At 38.8% G+C, this 18,738-nt stretch overlaps 1 protein-coding gene across 1 annotated transcript in view; it reads left to right on the top strand.

Moving 5' to 3' along the window:
* The window catches only part of sntg2 (syntrophin, gamma 2), a 943,711-nt gene that overhangs the window by 30,205 nt on the left and 894,768 nt on the right, over window positions 1-18,738 (top strand). The window contains exon 2 of the mRNA XM_043678774.1: window positions 1,520-1,633. Coding sequence (XP_043534709.1) covers window positions 1,607-1,633 — 27 coding nt within the window. The 5' untranslated portion in view covers window positions 1,520-1,606. The remainder of the gene's footprint in view (window positions 1-1,519; window positions 1,634-18,738) is intronic.

Genomic DNA, 18,738 nt, shown 5'->3' with positions numbered 1-18,738 from the left:
GATCAGATTTGTGCAGTTATATTTAAAATCAGAAGTTTTCCTCGATCAAATTCTGCAGCACAAGGGAAGGATAACAGCTCACATAGAGGCTTTTGGACTGGAAAAGGACAAGTCAGGGGTGAGCGCAATGAGTTTGGAGTAGGGTTGGGGGCACCAAGATTTGGTAATGGATGGAGCTGGGTGTGTTGGGTACACCAGGAGAAAGTGAGGACTGGACATGCTGGAGATCAGAGTGTTTAGAGTGGATAATGGAAGGATGCTGAAATCTTACTGCTCCTCAGTTCTAAGACTTCGATCTATGGATACATATGATAATGCTGTCTACTTTGAGACATGATGTTGAGGTGCCAGTGTTGAACTGGGGTGGACAAAGTTAAAAATCACACAACACCAGATTTTGGTGTAACAGAACCTGTTGGACTATAACTTGGTGTTGTGTGATTTTTTTTTTACTTTTACGCAATTCACTTGCTGGAATTATTCTGGGTCTCAAACAGGATAAAAAGAATGTGAAGTGAAGGCCTCTCCCTGGTCAGCACTGGAGCCCACAGCAGCAGCCAGCAGCAAACATAGAGAATGGTCAGCTAGGAAAGACATCATTAAAGACAGACACTGGTGTTCGGCATCAAGTTTATGCTCAAGATGTGGAGCCCCATCTTTTTGTCCAGGAGGCTCAATCGGAGCCCACCATCAGCTGCAGCATTGTGAACTGTAGGGACGTTGCACCACTGGAGATCTTTCCTCATTGAGGAAGTACACATGTTTGCCATGCAACTCATTGGCACTAAGACTTTTTAATGTAAAATTGCCTGCGGAATGAGAAAGAACAGAAGCAGCACAATTGAAGGTTTTACTGTGAGGAATGGTCACCACAATTAAAATTCTCTCAACAGTGTCTCACACAAAACACACAGAGTTAGTCAGACGTACACATATATTAAATACTGCATGTAAAACAAACATACTTAGGCATGCCATTATACCCATAAATATGCAAGGAATCTATTTTGAAAAGGGTGATAGAAAATGCATTATAACCATTGGGGGACAAATCAATTTCAATTTTTATTTAGACATTGATCATCACTGGAGACTACCAAACAAAAATGTCTTATAAGGAATGGCAATTGATCAAATCATTCACTTTTCATCAGTTGGAGAAGATATTTGCTGCTGCGCTTTGTCAGCAAAAAAAAACAATGTGTTGAACACTGTGCCAGTCATGCAAGGTTTTCTTGGCTTGCTACACTGAAAACAAAACAAAGTCAAATAAGAAATGATTGCCTGATATTCTGATCCCTGCGACAGGACTATCATATGCGATTTCACCTCAAGGGGATTGACCTCACTGTAACAGAGATCCCTTTGAGACTTGTGTTGTTTGGTGAATAAACTCAACGTTTGAAATACTACAGTTTGTGGACATGGATTCCATTGCTATTCTGTGCATGTTGTCTTGCTGAATATGCTATCTACTCTGCCTTTTATGTCTCTCACTGTTGCCTTGTTTTCTCTGCAGTCCAATCCAGCTGAGATTCCTCTCCAAAATCCCAGACGACTCCCAGCCTTCTCCACATGCTGTTGATGAAATTTATCCGGACTGCACATGGATCTGAGTGAGCTGGAAGTTGCAGTAAGTTGGATGACCTTAACTAGATATATTCCTGTGTGGAAGTGCAAATGGCTTTTGCTCATTCTACTTGTACTATTATTTTGGGTTTCTGCAATGCCATGTGAGTAGTTGGATCCTATATTTAGAATCTGATATTATGGTTTGTGAAAGACTTTTCCATGTTGGTAGTATCATGTTACCACAGGTATAGGTTTCTTCTGACAGTATTTCAGAGTTATTCAGGAGTCATTCATTCTTAGTGTAAATGTTTGAATGATATTTGCGAACATTTAAAGGTAATGTATGTTTTGATCGAAATTAATTGCTGTAAAGTTAGATCATTTTTGCTGTCTTTCAATGCAATGTATTATTTTTGTTGCAAGGTTCATATGATTGTGGCATAAAATGACAATAATTGATATTAATTGGAAGAACCATCTCTTGGAAAAAAAGTATTGTGAATGGTATGGATAAATGGAAAGTATGAGGCTTTTTCCAAGGTCAGGGGGCCAATTACTAGGGACACAGATTGAAAGTGTGAGGGGGGATAGTTAAAAAAGATGTGGCAAGGCAAGTTTGTCACACAAAGGATGGTGAGTGCCTGGAACACACTGCCAGAGGAGGTGGTGGAAGCAGACGCAATAACAGCATTCAAGAAGCACCTGGACAAATACAGGAATAGGAAGAGAATTGGGGTATACAGATCCTGTAATTGAGGACAGGTTTAGCATGGAAGGGCGAAATGTGGCAGCGTAGGCTTGGAGGGCTGAAGGGCCAAATGGACTGTTCTTGTGCTGCCTGTTGTTCTTTCTTTGTTTTTTGTAATACAATGGTGATAAAAAATATTTAATGTTATGGTACTTAAATAATAAGGTAACAACACTTAAGATGTAGGCAAATGTTTATTTGCTGCCAATATAAGTTAATGCTAATTCTGATCGATTTTGACATAATCAGTTGAAAATTCATTGCAATTATTTTGATTTTTGCAAACATCTTTTGTGCTTTATTTCTTTGACAAGTTATATTCAACCTTCTGGTTGGAGGTTTTAACTATCTTTAACTAGTTCTGTAGTTGAAGTACAAGATCAATTGTAAACCATTGTAGTTAACTCTGACCAGTTTGTGCCTAGCTGTTCTAGACGTCATTTTACAAATTGTGATTGTGGTGAGACAATATCAAAAGAGCCCAGAAATGGAAACAATTTTATGTGGGGAATCCAAACCAAACTCCAGTTTATTTTGCTTGCTACTGCTCCCTAGCCGGAGCATTCCAAGAGTCCTTGCCCTCCACATATTGATGAGAAAGGATTCAATCTGTCCTACCCAAGTTGTCAGCACTTCCAGGCATCTTGAATTCAAAATCACAGATTTGGAACTTTATTGAGTACTTTTTCAAAGTTTCATTAGACACTATGCATTGAACAATGCTCATCTGGTGACTTACTTTTCTTCAGAGTTCCAGTAAATTAATAAACCGTATTCTAATGTGGAAAATACAGGCAGATTAGTTTTAATGAGTTTCAGCTTAACATACATGGTGATTTGCATAATGTCCTATCTGAGCTCACGATGTAATTAGAGTCTGCACATTGCTGCTGTGAATTTGTTGTGTTTTGTTATGTCAACAATAGGATTTGTACAGATGGTGTTAATATTACATGGAAATATACACTCTGGCAGCAAGTGTATTAGCAGTACCTTGCAGGTAGTTCTCATATGAAAATAGGAACAGAAATATCCTATTCAGTTGGTTGTTCAATAATTGGTGATATTCAGATGTTAGAATTAATATTTTGATATAATTACATACATCTTATTGAGAGATAATCTTCAACCAACACAGGGCAGATGTAAATTATACATGTTCTGGTGCAGCATATTACTCAATAATTATGTTACATATATACTAAGTATTAAATTGACCAGTAAATGAATGTCAACATGTAATATGATAGCTTATGCTGCATATTGCCATTTGGAGTGAAGGCCACAGTAGCCATTAATTACCTTAATGATCGGTTGCAAGATTTGAACATTGTGTCAATGTACAATATGTTTAATCAATTGGGAATAAAATAGATTTGTCTTTTATTTAATGTCATTTATATATTTCAAAAATAATAAAGATTTCATGGGGCGAGTTTACTTTTTAATCCAGCCTTACTCTTCACCGAAGGCTTTCCTATTGTGTTTCAAAAGTTATCCAAACATACTAATAATTTCTTTGCAGCCAATATTCCTTGCATAAATGCTTAAAATTCCATATGTTTTCAATCATTTATAGTATGCTGTAGCATGTTTAATAATTGGGGTATAGATTTTGGAACTTTATTTAAAATTGAAACAGAACTATTGATTTGAATACTTTTGACCATCTGTCAACTATCGACAAACTAAGCAGTTCTGTACTATCATCTTCAAAGGCGAAACAGGTATGCTGTATCACAGGTTCAACTCCTTAAAGACAAAATTGTCACCAAAATGTACACTCACTTCTTGAGTGTGATTTGCTTTTTTGCCATTGCCTACCTTCTGTAGTCAGGTAAGTGCTAAGTGTGTTATTAGTATTCAATTGTTCTTTACTGAAGTATTAGCAGACATTCAAGCTGTGTTTTCATTGTGGCATTATTGAAGAAGTATAGATACCATTGTGATGGTTGTCAGATTGAACTGGTTATTGGGTGAATAAGTTGCATTGGTTTCTTTTTACAATTTCCCAGGAAAGAGCACAAAAAGGTATGAACACTTGGGACAGTCATCAATCTGGTTAGATTTCTGAAGAATTGATATTACAGCTGTTTTGTGGTTTACGTTTAGCTGTCTCACTCTTAATTCTTAGTGATGATGGTATAACAAAGTGAAATTTGAATCTTGCTATTTATTGTTTCAATCTTCTATCTCTCATACACAGTGATATTTGGAGTTGTGGGGGATGCGTAGTTAGAGATGATCTAAAAGGATCTGCAGTTTTACAAAACTTTTTCATCATGTGAGAAAGCACTTAGCTCAAGATGTGTATATATTTGGTATGCATGATCCTATCTGAATTCTAATTTTAATATTTTTATATTTCTAGTTTCAGTACCTGAATCTTACAGTATCAAGAATATTAATCCAAATGTAATGATGTATTTTTCATGTATGGATTTAGGAAGGATACAGTTGGAGTTCAGTAGAATACCCTAAGATCTTCATATTTAGAATAACAGCATTTTCCCGTCTAACATACATTCGATTCATGCTTTATCTACTACTGCTGTCTAAGACATTCATAATGTGATGCCATATTGTTGCAAACAAGTGAGAAGGGATAAACCAGTCCTCTCTGTTAAGCCTCTTTGGTGGGTCATGACAAAGATTTAAGCTTCTCTTGCACAAGGCACTTTCTCCAATTAAAAATGTAATTGACCATTTTTACTGTAACCAATAAGGAGTCAATTGCCCAAAGTTTTCTTGTGTTGAGGAAAGAGCAAATTTGTTTTCTGCAAACTCTGAGTAAAATAATAAATACTCAAAGTCAAGTGTTTCGCACATGCACATATACACACAAAATATGGTTTAGAGTTCTTTGGTTACCTCTGAGGTGTAAGGTTTTAAATTGAGGACAACGTTGATTCCTGGCTTTCTTGGATGCAGTCAGAAGTAGCAAATATTGACATTATTTTAAAGTTCTCAACCCCTAATGCTTCTTTTCTGGAGCTGTTTCCATGGGAAATCAGATGCTGGTTTCTTTGAGACAGAGAGAAGCAGACTTAGGGGCTTCTTTTAGAGTAATCTGCTGTAAGTTCTCAAAATGTCTCTTGAAATACTAGTTCCAATGTACATGTCCAAGAGGTTCTTTTAGGTGGTCTGTCTATGATAACCAAGATGTTCAATTTTCAGCACTTGTTCATGTCGTCCTGAGACTGAGAGAAGTTTCATGTTCACTCACCTCCCACCTTTAGGTTGTTTTGCCTTTGTAAACAGTTGGTCTTCTGTCTGTCCAAATTTACAATAATTTCAATCAGTTAGAAGTGTTAAAAATCATATCTTCCAAAAATAAACTTGTGACAATATCTACTTCAAGTTCAGTGGATTCAATAAGGTGAGTGGCAAATATGTGTCAATTAATTTGATCACAAATGCCTGAGGAATAATATTTGTCAGGGCTCAAACTTTGAATTGGCATCCTGTAACTCCTGTTGGAAGTGTCCATGGATGAATATCTGATCCTTGATAACAATATTCTAAATAGAAGTGGATTCATCCATTTTATAAAGAGCTGTCAAAGTGTTTACTTTGAATTACAATTAAGCAGTTTCCTTGAAATAGAAACAACTTTCTTCAAACTAATTGACTATTCACATCCTAATATTTATAATTTCATGCCTAAATGTGAAGAGGGCAGGTTTATTTCCAGTTCGTATGGCTTGCTGCTGATTACAATCTAGTAACAAATATAGAATGAAAACTTGGACATTGACTTGAAGAATGACTGGACAATATGGAGCATAAATTCTTAGTTCAGGAGAGTTGGAGAAATCCAAATTTCCGCTTAATCTTCTCACTCCATTCCTTTCCTTGCAAGGTAAGTTATTAATCTGAAAAATGTATAGAGGCAGTCCTTTATTACGTCATCCAAAGTGGCCTTATTTCATTTCAGGTAGCTTGTATTTGACCATTTCCACAATTCTGAATGCCCTTGGTTATCTTCCAGTAATGTTATGTGCGGTACTGAACATTGTGCTATCATCGGTGGACATTTCCAATACTGACTTAATGATGTGGAGAGGTCATTAATAAAACATTTGAAGATGGTTCAGCCCAGATTTAGGACCTAATTATTTCGCATCAATCCATAACTTAAAACTCCACACAGAAAATTGATTTGTTCAGGTATGTTTTGTAAGGAGGCAATATTTTAGGAAGCATGCATTTAAGGTGAGAGGGGAGAAGTTCAAATTAGATTTGAGGGGCAAGTTCTGTTTTCCACAGAGAGTGGTAGGAGTGTAGAATATGCTGCCAGGGTGGTGGTGAAGGCAGATATGATAGAAGTATTTAAGAGACTTTTAGATAAGCACATTAACATGCAAGGAATGGAAGAATGTGGACCAAGGGCAGGGATTAGTTCAATTTGGTGTCACATTCAGCACAACAGCATGGGCCAAAAGGCCTGTCTCTGTACTATACAGTTCTATGTTCCAGTACAATAAAGATTTGACTGCATCAGACTTAGCTATTTTATCTTAACTCAGCTCTGTTTGACACCAGTTAAGAAATTATCCAGAATTGACTGCTTAGATTAAACATCGAGAGTGTGGTGCTGGAAAACAACAGCAGGTCAGGCAGCATCCGAAGAGCAGGAGGATCGACTTTTCAGGCATAAGCCCTTCATTCGGAATGAGGCTCATGAGCCGGGGTTGAGAGATAAATGGGGATGGGGGAAGGTAGCTGAGAGTATGACAGGTTGAACACTCTCAGCTCCCTTCCCCTCAGCCGCGCACACCTCCCCTTTATCTCTCAGCCCCCGGCTCACAAGCCTCATTCCTGATGAAGGGTTTATGCCCACAACGTCAATTCTCTTGCTCCTCGGATGCTGCCTGACCTGCTGTGCTTTTCCAGCACCACACTCTCGACTCTAATCTCCAGCATCTGCAGTCCTCACTTTCTCCTGTCTAGATTAAACAGTTGGTTTTAATCTCTTCATCAAGAAATTTAAATCCTAAAAATTGAAACAGAGTTGAATTTGTCTTTTCATTGACTTGTTGTGTCTGGGCCAGAATATGAGCTATTTGGAACCTGAAGTTTAGTTTGATGGGTAGTGCTCAGATTGGATCCAATTAATTTTTTTTTAAAATTCCTTCGATCTTTGTCATGTGTGCAGCCAAGAGAAATCAAATCTGAAACAAACTATTTAAGGCGTGAGCTTAAAATTTTGGAAGAAAAAGAAGGAAGCGTATGTCAGGTAAATACAGGAGAGATCGAGAGAATCCTTTGAAAAACATAAAGGCAGCAGGAGTATACTTAAGAGGGAAATCAGGAGGGCAAAAAGGGGACATGAGATAGCTTTGGCAAATAGAGTTAAGGAGAATCCAAAGGGTTTCTATAAATACATTAAAGACAAAAGGGTAACTAGGGACAGAATAGGACCCCTCAAACACCAGCAAGGCAGCCTTTGTGTGGAACTGCAGGAGAAGGAGAGATACTAAACGAGTATTTTGCATCAGTATTTGCTGTGGAAAAGGTCATGGACGATATAGAATCTGGGGAAATAGATGGTGACATCTTGAAAAATGTCCAAATTACAGTGGAGGATGTGCTGGATGTCTTGAAACACATAAAAGTGGATAGATCCCCAGGATTTGATCAGGTGTACCCTAGGACTCTGTGGGAAGCTAGGGAAGTGATTGCTGGGTCCCTTGCTGAGATACTTGTATCATCGATAGTCACAGGTGAGGTGCTGGAAGACTGCAGGTTGGCTAATTTGGTGCCGTTTTTAAGAAAAGTAGTAAGGAAAAGCCAGGGAACTATAAACTGGTGAACCTGACTTTGGTGGTAGAAAAGTTGTTTGAGGGAATCTTGAGGGATAGGATTTACATGTATTTGGAAAGGCAAGGGCTGATTAGGGATAGTCAGCATGGTTGTGTGCATGAGATATCATGCCTCACAAACTTGATTGAGTTTTTTGAAGAAGCAATAAAGAGGATTGATGAGAGCAGAGTGGTGGACGTGATCTGTATGGACTTCAGTAAGGCATTCGAAAGGGTTCCCCATGGGAGACTGGTTAGCAAGGATTGATCTTATGGAATACAGGAAGAACTAGCCATTTGGATACAGAACTGGCTCAGAAGTAGAAGACAGAGGGTGGTAGTGGAAGGTTGTTTTTCAGACTGAAGGCCTGTGACCAATAGAGTGCCACAACGATCAGTGCTGGGTCCACTACTTTTCGTCATTTATATAAATGATTTGAATGTGAACGTAGGAGGTATAGTTAGTAAGTTTGCAGATGATATGAAAATTGGAAGTGTAGTGGACAGTGAAGAAGGTTACCTCAGAATACAATGGAATCTTGATCAGATGGGTCATTGGATTGAGAAGTGGCAAATGGAGTTTAATTTAGATAAACATAAGGTGCTGCATTTTCGAAAAACAAATCAGAGCAGGACTTAGACACTTAATGGTGAGTTCCTGTCGGAAGGATGTTGTGAAACTTGAAAGGGTTCAGAAAAGATTTACATGATTGTTGCCAGGGTTGGAGAATTTGAGCTATAGAGAGAGTCTGAATAGGCTGCGGTTGTTTTCCCTGGAGCGTCGGAGGCTGAGGGGTGACCTTATAAAGGTTTATAAAATCATGAGGGGCATGGATAGAATAAATAGACAAGGTATTTTCCCTGGGATGGAGAAGTCCAGAACTAGAGGGCATAGATTTAGGGTGAAAGGGGAAAGATATAAAAGAGACCTAAAGGACAACTTTTTCATGCAGAGGGTGGTGTGTGTGGAATGAGCTGCCAGAGGAAGTGGGAGAGGCTGATACAATTGCAACATTTAAGAGGCATTTGGATGGGTATATGAATAGGAAGGGTTTGGAGGGAAATGGGCCAGGTGCTAGCAGCTGAAACTAAATTAGGTTGGGATTTCTGGTCGGCATGAACGAGTTGGACCAAACAGTCTGTTTCCGTGCTGTACATCTCTATGACTAATTGACACAAACTGTTAAACATAAAGCAAGAATATCAAGGAAGTTTGGGCAAAGGTTGTTAAATGTAATTGATCACCCTTGATCTGCTTGATGTACTGAACAGTACATCAAAGAAACTGAATATCATGTTTAGCATTCAGTGTTGAAATGATTTGCAAAGTCCTAGACCGTCAAGTAGAAATTAAATATCCAAGGTACCTAATACTTGAGCTCAGGCATTCACAGGAATGACTTACTCAGTCTTATATGTGTAGATTCAACATCTGAAGCTGGCCTGAATCATAAGATTTTTAATTTGACCTAAATTCCCAAATCTTTCCCAGCTAAGTTCAGATTGCAGTTACATTCTATTGTCCTCTCAATTCTGACACACACATGACCATATATGCATACTGTTCACACATTTAGCAACATTATTTTAGTGATTAGATTTCTTGTACCTGGGCTACAGAGCTTTTCATTGACAATACTGGTACATTTTCCTAGTATAACTGAACTTCACACTTTGGAGAATTATAAATGTGATTATGAACAAGCTGCATGCAGAAGATAATTGAACTGAGATTGATTGGATTTCTCTCCAGTGACCACAGTCAGTTGAAAGTTCAGAACGAGAAATGTGAATTAGCAGTACCATACATTTCTTTGAAAAGATCATCATCATCAGTCTGAACATTAAGTTGCCCTCAGGCCTTGTAGCTCTAGAAATTCAGAGATTCTGAATACAACAGTAAATACAAAAGAAATGATGTCTCAGGCCATCCAAATCTATGCCTATTGATATCTGAAAGGCCAAAGGCAGCAGATACATGGGGTACCAACACCTTTATGTCTCCTCCAAGTCACATACCATCTTGACATGGAAATGTATCGCCATTCCTTCAGTGTCACTGCTTCAGAATCCTGGAACTCCTTCATTTGCAGCATTTGTGAATGTGCATTTACGAAACAGACAGCATTGGTTCAGTAAGGCAGCTCATCACCACCTTCTCAGGGGCAAATGGAGATGGGCATTAAATGCTGACCTTCCCATCAATGCTCACATCCCACGAATGAATAAAACAAAAGATTAAAGTGAGAATGTGAGTTGACATTGGACTCACAGGACATCCAGGCCTGCAGAAAGACCGGCCTGCTTTCTCTGTGCAGTAACATGTAAATAAGTTACCTTTGAATGTATTGTGGAAGTTGCAACAAATATCATAAAAAATACTTGCCCACATCTTTGAAGTGAATTGTGAGCTAGAATATGATTGTATCACAAATATCGCACTAGTTTTGAGAATATGACAAGTACTGCATAATTCAACCCATAAGCACAAAATAGACCAACTATTTTTCCATTATTCTAATGACAATAGCAGTAGTTCTACTATTAATAGATCATGGCTATCATCCAGTGTGTACACTCTTGATTTGACAGTATAGTCCTTAATCATGTTTGGCTTTTTGTCTTGTTGAAACACATTGCTTTCAGTAATCTTTCCATACAGGGAATCACATCAATCAATTTAATGCTTTCTAGAATATTAGTTGCCTGCATCACTTCTCCCCCCTGCTGCTGTCCTGGTTCTTTGTTTCAGTACTTTTGCTTCGACACCGCGATGCAGTTTCAGTTGGCCTCTGACATTCACCGACTCTCTTTAAAGAATCGGGCTGGCTACCTTCCATAGAGAAACATTATACACTAAACGAATGCATTTTGTTTCAGGAAATGACTTCTAAAACTGACTCACTATCATTAACACAATCCTGATGGGTAAGAACATATGTTCAATATCAATGTTCTTCATTACTCAAAATTTGATATACCAAATTCTTCTCATGTTTCAGTGTTGATACAATTGAAAATTAATTGCTACAAATGTTTCTACAATTGCAATACAATATTTGCATTGTGTTTGTATTGAAAATTGGAACTAATAAGGAACTTTTCGTGTCGAGAAACATCCCACATAAATGGACAGTCAGTGAAAGTAGACACGCTAAAACTTTGACTAAACAAGTGTGATTGAAGGAGGGACTTTGGCAAGGAGGGACATGTAATGGAGTTGAGGGAAAGAAACATAGTGTGAAGGTAGTGACAGAGGAATGGGAAATTCAAGGTGGGGGGAGGAACTGTAGGTACAGAAAAATGGGGGAAAGAGTGCAACTCTAATGAACTGTGTAGATGTAAGAGGAAGAATTTTAACTTGAAGGCTTTTGGAACTGGGAATCCAATGTAGGTCAATGAGAAAGGATGTTTGGTGAGTATGACTTAGAGTAGATTGGACACAGGCATAGAATGTTGGATAAGCTGGTGAACCAGTAAATAATGAAAATAAAAATGAAACTTAGAATTTACAACATCACTGAACACATGAATGTTTTTCAGGACTATATTATGAATACCATTTGAGGACAGGATTTCACCAACATTAGTAATTTAAAAGAGCCCAGCACAGGGGAGAGTGAGCCCAACATAGGGGAGAATGAGCCCAGCAGAGGGAAGATTGAGCGCAGCACAGGGGAGAGTGAGCCCAGCACAGAGGAGAGTGAGCCCAGCACAGAGGAGAGTGAGCCCAGCACAGAGGAGAGTGAGCCCAGCAGAGGGAAGATTGAATCCAGCACAGGGGAGAGTGAGCCCTGCACAGGGGAGAGTGAGCCCAGCACAGGGGAGAGTGAGCCCAGCAGAGGCAAGAGTGAGCCCAGCAGAGGGCAGAGTGAGCCCAGCAGAGGCCAGAGTGAGCTTAGTACAAGGGAGTGTGTGCCCAGAACAGAGGAGGGTGAACCCAGTACAAAGGAGAGTGAGCTTAGTACAGAGGAGAATGATCCCAGCGCAGAGGAGAGTCAGCCCTTAGGAGACATCTATGAGGTAGGCCTAGTGGCAAAAGATGGCTCCTGTGGATTGGCAACTTCATTGTTGGCAGGTCCGGCACTAGTGGTGGCAAAGTGGTGGCTGGAGAGCACCACGATAACATCAACAGTGGCGATAGTCTCTGAATTTGGTGTAAGTGGATACTGCAGATGCTGGATATTAGAGTCAAGAATAGAGTAGTGCTGGAAATGCACAGCAGGTCAGGCAGCATCCGAGGAGCAGGAAAATCAATGTTTCAAGCAAAAGCCCTTCAACAACATCTGATGAAGGGCTTTTGCCCGAAACATTGAATTTCCTGCTCCTCGGATGCTGCCGGACCTGCTGTGCTTTTCCAGCACTATTCTGATCTTGACTCTGAATTTGGTGTGCCTGGTGTGGGCAGTAGTGAAGGTGAATTGGCCCAGCGGCAAAAGATGGCATTTGAGGATTGGCAACTGTGACATTAGTTGGGCCCGGTGAGGCAGTAGTGGTTCTGAGCCTGCTCAGAACTCATACATAGCTGAATTTCTCCTTAAGCTATATATTTTCATTTTCTCTTATTATTAGACTATCAAAATTGTGTCAGATTATGGTAACAAATGAAAGCTTTTCATTGTGTCTTGTTGTATTTTATTGTAAAATACATGTAACAACAAATCCATTCATTCAATGTTTTATGCAAAGTTCTGGGAAGACTTGGATCCAGTATCAATAGCTCTTTTGTTCATCACACGCCACTTTATGAAACGTATGATATCCTGTTGTAAGAAAGTATTATCCATTTTATACTATTATTTTGGTATGCTGCCGTTCTATCACTGTGATTCCAAATGTCAAGTATTTGATGGCAGTGTTTTAATGCTTACTAATGCATTATACACAAATACATGCAAGGAAGATGCTAACTGAGCAAATGTGTATTTGTTATTTTCTTGATTTTGTCATAAAATTCCTAACCACTTGCAGCAAAGTTGAAGGTCACACTTTGTTTCTGGAAAGAGTCAGTATTTTTGAATGAAAGCAAGTTTCCTTGCATTCTACTGTAAATATAACATAAGCAGTTGTTATTCATCCTCTTATTCAGCATGTGTTTGTTCTAGAAGTATTTATCTTCAACCTTCCTTGTGCCATCCATCTTATGCCGCACACTAATTTTGTTTTTACAGATAAACTAGTAGCCCTGTGAAGTCAGGCAGACAAATATATCTGAAGATGTTGGATACAATTACAATTCCCCCCTCCCCTCCCCCAAATGTGTTTGATCTTCTATGTACCTTTTATAATGACAGGATATTTTCCATTTTATCTCTGCTTGGCTGCTAGCCCAGTCACATATCATTGCATCCCATTATTCTTTGTTATAAAATTTAAAGTTCCCTTTATTTTTAGACATTGTCTTTGTGCCAGTTATATTTTTCTCCCCCTTGTCTGCTATTTGTTGTAGCTGCCAATTCAGTGCATCCTGTACATGGCAATGTTTCTACCTCATGTTTCCATCCTTCTTTTCGCTAATGGTGTTCTGCGTGTTCATTGCCAATCAACAGTGTCTTCAATTTAAATAACCTATTTCCACATATCTATCACATCTTCATATCATCTTGTGTGTCTTACCCAGGCTGATTTCAGAACACATTATCAATAAATCTTTCACTTTTGCTTGTGCTTCCTGTGCATCCCACATGAACGGTCATTTGGAAAGTCCTCAGGATTGGTTTATAGTGTTCTGTTCTTTTCAGTCCTTTAAATTTCTCTGTGTGCTCACTTCATTTTGGTGAAGTCACTACATTTATTTATACATTTTTGCAAAATGATCACCTTCAACACCCCCTCTTCATCTGTGACTGAAACTCATTGTCAGACTGTTTGTGCAAAGATATTTTAAAAAGTGATTAGGTTAGACATAATCTGAGAAAGTAAAGAGAATAAAAGTGAAAGAAAAGAAATAAATACGGTTGCAAAGCTATAAAGACAAGAAGAGAGACAATGGAAAGTAAGAATTTAAAAAGACGGCAGGGGGATTTCAATAAATTTGCAAAACCATTGTCAAAAGTTCACTTTGTTCGGAACCACTTAGGTTAAGTCAAATAAAGAGTGAAAGGTCCTTAGAAATTAATGGTTAAATTCCGCTTAAGTTTGGCATTAAATAATAATGTGGGGACGAAGAGAAAAGTAATACTCCGTGATTTTGCATTTCTAGAAAAGTATGAGATATAGTATAACAATGGAAAGAATCTTGATTTCAAAACAGCAGATTTATAACCAGATTACACATTTAGATTAGATTTCCTACAGTTGGCCCTTCGGCCCAACGAATCCACACCGACCCTTCAAAAAGTAACCCACCCAGACCCATTCTCCTACCCTATATTTACCCCTGACTAACACAGTGGGCAATTTAGCATGGCTAATTCACCTAACACATCTTTGGATTGTGGGAGGAAACCGGAGCACCCGGAGGAAACCCACGCAGACACAGGGAGAATGTGCAAACTCCACACAGATAGTCGCCCAAGGTGGGACTCAAACCTGGGTCCCTGGTGCTGTGAGGCTACAGTGCTAACCACTGAGCCACCATGCCACCTCAGAGCTTATCAGGAAAAAGGGGTCAAATTTAAAAAAGCAGTCACCAAAGTGTTGATTTATTTTTTAAAAATTGTAGTGAGGTTAAAAGAGAGGAGGCACTTTGTGTGGTACTGGTAGTTGGATTGCCTTCTTAATAGAGAAATATTATTGATTCCTTTCAGCATAAACTTGTACAAAAATCAGATTCAGAGACATTGAAACATATGCCTTCTCAGTGCTTAAGATCAGCATATTTTGTGGTTAGCCTTCAGTTCCAGCATGATTGTGATTCTCTATTTGGTGGACCTCTACGTTTTATCTTCTTGGCTCAATTGCACAATGCTTGACATACACACAGATTGCAGAAATTGCTATAAATTGGAAATGCTCAAATGATCAAACACCATTTGCCTTGCCCATTCCTATGTTATTTATTATTTGTTTTCATCTGATTTCAGGCTATCAATTCTGTGCATTAGTCTTTCTCTGGTGGGTTTTAGATTATACCTGCTGATTGGAGCTTTATTAAATATTTCATTTTACCATTCGGGGAATGGTAGTTAGTTGATATTTTCACGTGATCCAAATGTAAATTGAGAGTGTCTAGATTGCTCCAAAATCAAACTGAAGCTTAACATTGACACTGACATTGTCATTGCTGTTTGCCCTCTTTGATACAATTAACTTTTGAAATGGTTTCTCTATAACTCTCTGCTTTCAACATTAATGCAAACTCATTATCTTCTATGAGGTATAGTTATCAATTTTTGCTATGCAACACTTGATGGCAAAATGCGTTTTACGAAGATACTTATTAGATGTCTGACTGAATCCTACAACAGTGATTAGTAGTGAATCAGTGGACCATGATTAGTAATCAGCTGGGGTTTCTAGTGGCTGAGTTTTCAAACAGATTGGTTATTCTTGGCATCCCCTTATGCCTAATTGAATGAACAATTTAATCATTACTGAGCTACTTCACCCAAGACCGTGAAAGTTTAGCTCTTTTATCATACTTTTAGATTTCATATGATCTTCTAAGTCTAGTCTTCTAAATAATCTGTTTCCATGTTTTTCTTTCTTTCTTTCTAACTGACATTATTTTGGAAGTCCAAACAATTATTTCAGGAATCTGTGAATCCATCTGTTCCATGAACTGTCTCCAAGGACTTAGTGATTGTAACATAGAAATCAAGATACAGCTGTTCTTAGATAGTATTTCTCCTCAAGATCTTACAAACTTGATACCATTATTACAAAGGAAAATGCAACCCTCAATTTGTGTGAATGCAAATTGCAATAAAAACAAATGAAATGAATGGTAGGGTAACAACAAATGCTTGAAGAAGGACTATTGGTAAGGACACAGAGAAAATTCCCTTCTGTTCCTTAACTAGTGCCCGGTGATCCTGAGCAGCAAATTGAAATAATGTTAAAGCATGCCACTAATTCTTTAGTGCTGTGAGTCTACCGATTTATTTTTATTTGAAATTTCATGGATGTGTGTTACCTTTTCGTTTTCCAATTACTGATAAAGATTTGCAATTTCTTTTCTATGACCTTCCTGTTGACGTGTTCTTCAATAGCTTCCTGACTAACAAAATGTACTTTGACCCTTACATTTGTCTTTTTTCTACAGTAACTGTTTCCTCATTATTTACTGACCATTCTTTAAATTTCCTCCTGCTTCCTGCTGACTTAGGGTTTGTTCAAATGTTGATAATCGGACTTTGAAAGGAAACCTTGCCAAGTTCCATGTTGTATGAATCTTTGTGTAACCATTTCAGTCAGCAGTTTGTAGCAGATTAAATGTTTTGTCTTAATGTCTCTATTTACTAAATACAGGGGAATCTCGATTATCCTTACAAGATGGGCGAGCACTATTTCATTCAGATAATTTATTATTTGGTTAATTGATTCAATGGCTCTCCTCTGGGGCTCGGAGTTTTCTGCAGTTTCATTTTTCCTTGCTCTGCCTGCCTTGTTCCCTCTCTCTGTCTCAGGGTTTGTTTCTGAGCAGGCACACACTTGTGTGTAAGGGACCTGTAGCATTGCTGAGCCTCCCAACTCCCCTCTCCCCCTCTCCCCACTCACGCCCCCACCACCTCCTCTCCAACCCTACCATCAGTCCAATGGGATTGACACAGCGAGCACTTGCTAAGTCCGCTCCCTGTTCAGGAGACTAAGCAGCAGCACACTGCATGCGAGCCCCCGCCCTCCATCCGCGCCCACCCCCGCTCCTGTCTTGTAATTTCAGGATATCTTTGTGTGTTCTTTCATCTGCTATTGCAGCTACTATCTCCTAATCTGTAGATTTTACTTTGTTGAAACTTTATTGCTGGAACAGCACAGCAGGTCAGGCAGCATCCAGGGAACAGGAGATTCGACGTTTCGGGCACAGGCCCTTCTTCAGGAATTCTTCAGATTTTACTTTGTGGCTATTTAAAACAAAATCTGTTGAAACATTTGAGTAAAATATCTACACAGATAAAAGCAAGAGAAATAGACTTTACAATGGGCATTGCTATTTGCCATTTTAATCAAGATTCCATCTCACATGAGTTTTTTGCAAAATACAAAGTTATCTTGGAGTAGCGTAATTATGGCCATGGCAATTCCAATGTATATATTCAGAATGTACTTCAGTGCCAGGACAGATCTGAGAAAAGACTAAATTGACCCACCTTAAGAAGTCATGCTGCACTCTTTCTGAGTTTACCAATCATGCGTACAGACTGTCAAGAACCCCAGTGTCTTAAAAGCTTGTAAAATTGATTCTTTCCAATCAACAGGGATGGATATTTTCCAAAACTGGGGAATAAAGATAATAAACCCTGTGACTCGAAATGTGCATTTGCCTTTTTGTATTTATACTGTTATTATATGTCCTTCTCTGTTGGTGACCTGCATAAAACAAGGTCAGGTAGAAATTAATAAAATGTTATTTTTCACACTTCTGGTAATGTGCAGAATTTTGGACAATGCATGAAATCACTCAATTGAATGTGGACAGCTTCAATTGCTATAAAGTGGACAGAAAACAAAAACCCGTGTTAGATCTTATCAGAGGATCATCCTATGTGAAATAAATGAAATAGTGACTATTTATGTTGCTGCATGAGTAATCTATTGCTATGAAAGCCCTTGCAATTTTCACTTCCAAAGAACTGACCAATCGCAGAGCCTTGCTGTTTCAGATTGCTTCTCAGCAATCTGAATTTGCTTAGTTCAGAGGCAAATCATTTTCCAGTACAATGTGCGTGAGATGTTTTTGACCAGCTATAAATTTCATAAATATTAAACTCTGAGCAAAATACCTTGGAGATATAATAGTTGTCACTTTTCATCTAGATAAAATATTAACACCATAACTGCCTCTGTAGTGGGATACATTAGGGTTCACATAGAGTTTGGGTCTCAAATTAAGATTAATTAATGGTCATCTATTTTCAAATCTTTTTTTCATGATATCTGTGTGTCTAAAAACAATGTTTAAACTTTGGACTCAGCTGAGAGGCAGAGGAAGGCTGAACCTGGAGGCAGTGAGGACTGCAGAATGCTGGAGATCAGAGTCAAGAGTGTGGTGCTGGAAAAGCACAGCAGGTCAGGCACCATCCGAGGAGCAAGAGAATCCCCATTGTGGGCATAAGCCCTTCATCAGGGCACCACACTCTCAACTCTGAATCTGGAAGCCACTATCACTAGGCCTACTGTCTTTCACCAAATAACTTCTCTCTCTGTGCTTACAGAGAGAACAAGTTAGTGCTAAAAAAAACTGACAAAACACCGAGGAACTCTTTCAGAAGAGGAGAGGTCAGGCTACAGAATAGAGTTCAAGGAAAGTATTTACCTCTATTTGGTAGATGATGTCACATGACCAAAGGGGTTCTGGATTAGTGGTGCTGGAAGAGCACAGCAGTTCAGGCAGCATCCGAGGAGCAGTAAAATTGATGTTTTGGGCAAAAGCCCTTCATCAGGAATAAAGACAGAGAACCTGAAGCGTGGAGGGTGGGGGTAGGGAGAAAGTAGCATTGAGTACAATAGGTG

This window comes from Chiloscyllium plagiosum, chromosome 3, assembly GCF_004010195.1.
Source record: "Chiloscyllium plagiosum isolate BGI_BamShark_2017 chromosome 3, ASM401019v2, whole genome shotgun sequence".
Taxonomy (NCBI): domain Eukaryota; kingdom Metazoa; phylum Chordata; class Chondrichthyes; order Orectolobiformes; family Hemiscylliidae; genus Chiloscyllium; species Chiloscyllium plagiosum.
This window is presented reverse-complemented; position numbering and strand designations above follow the sequence as displayed.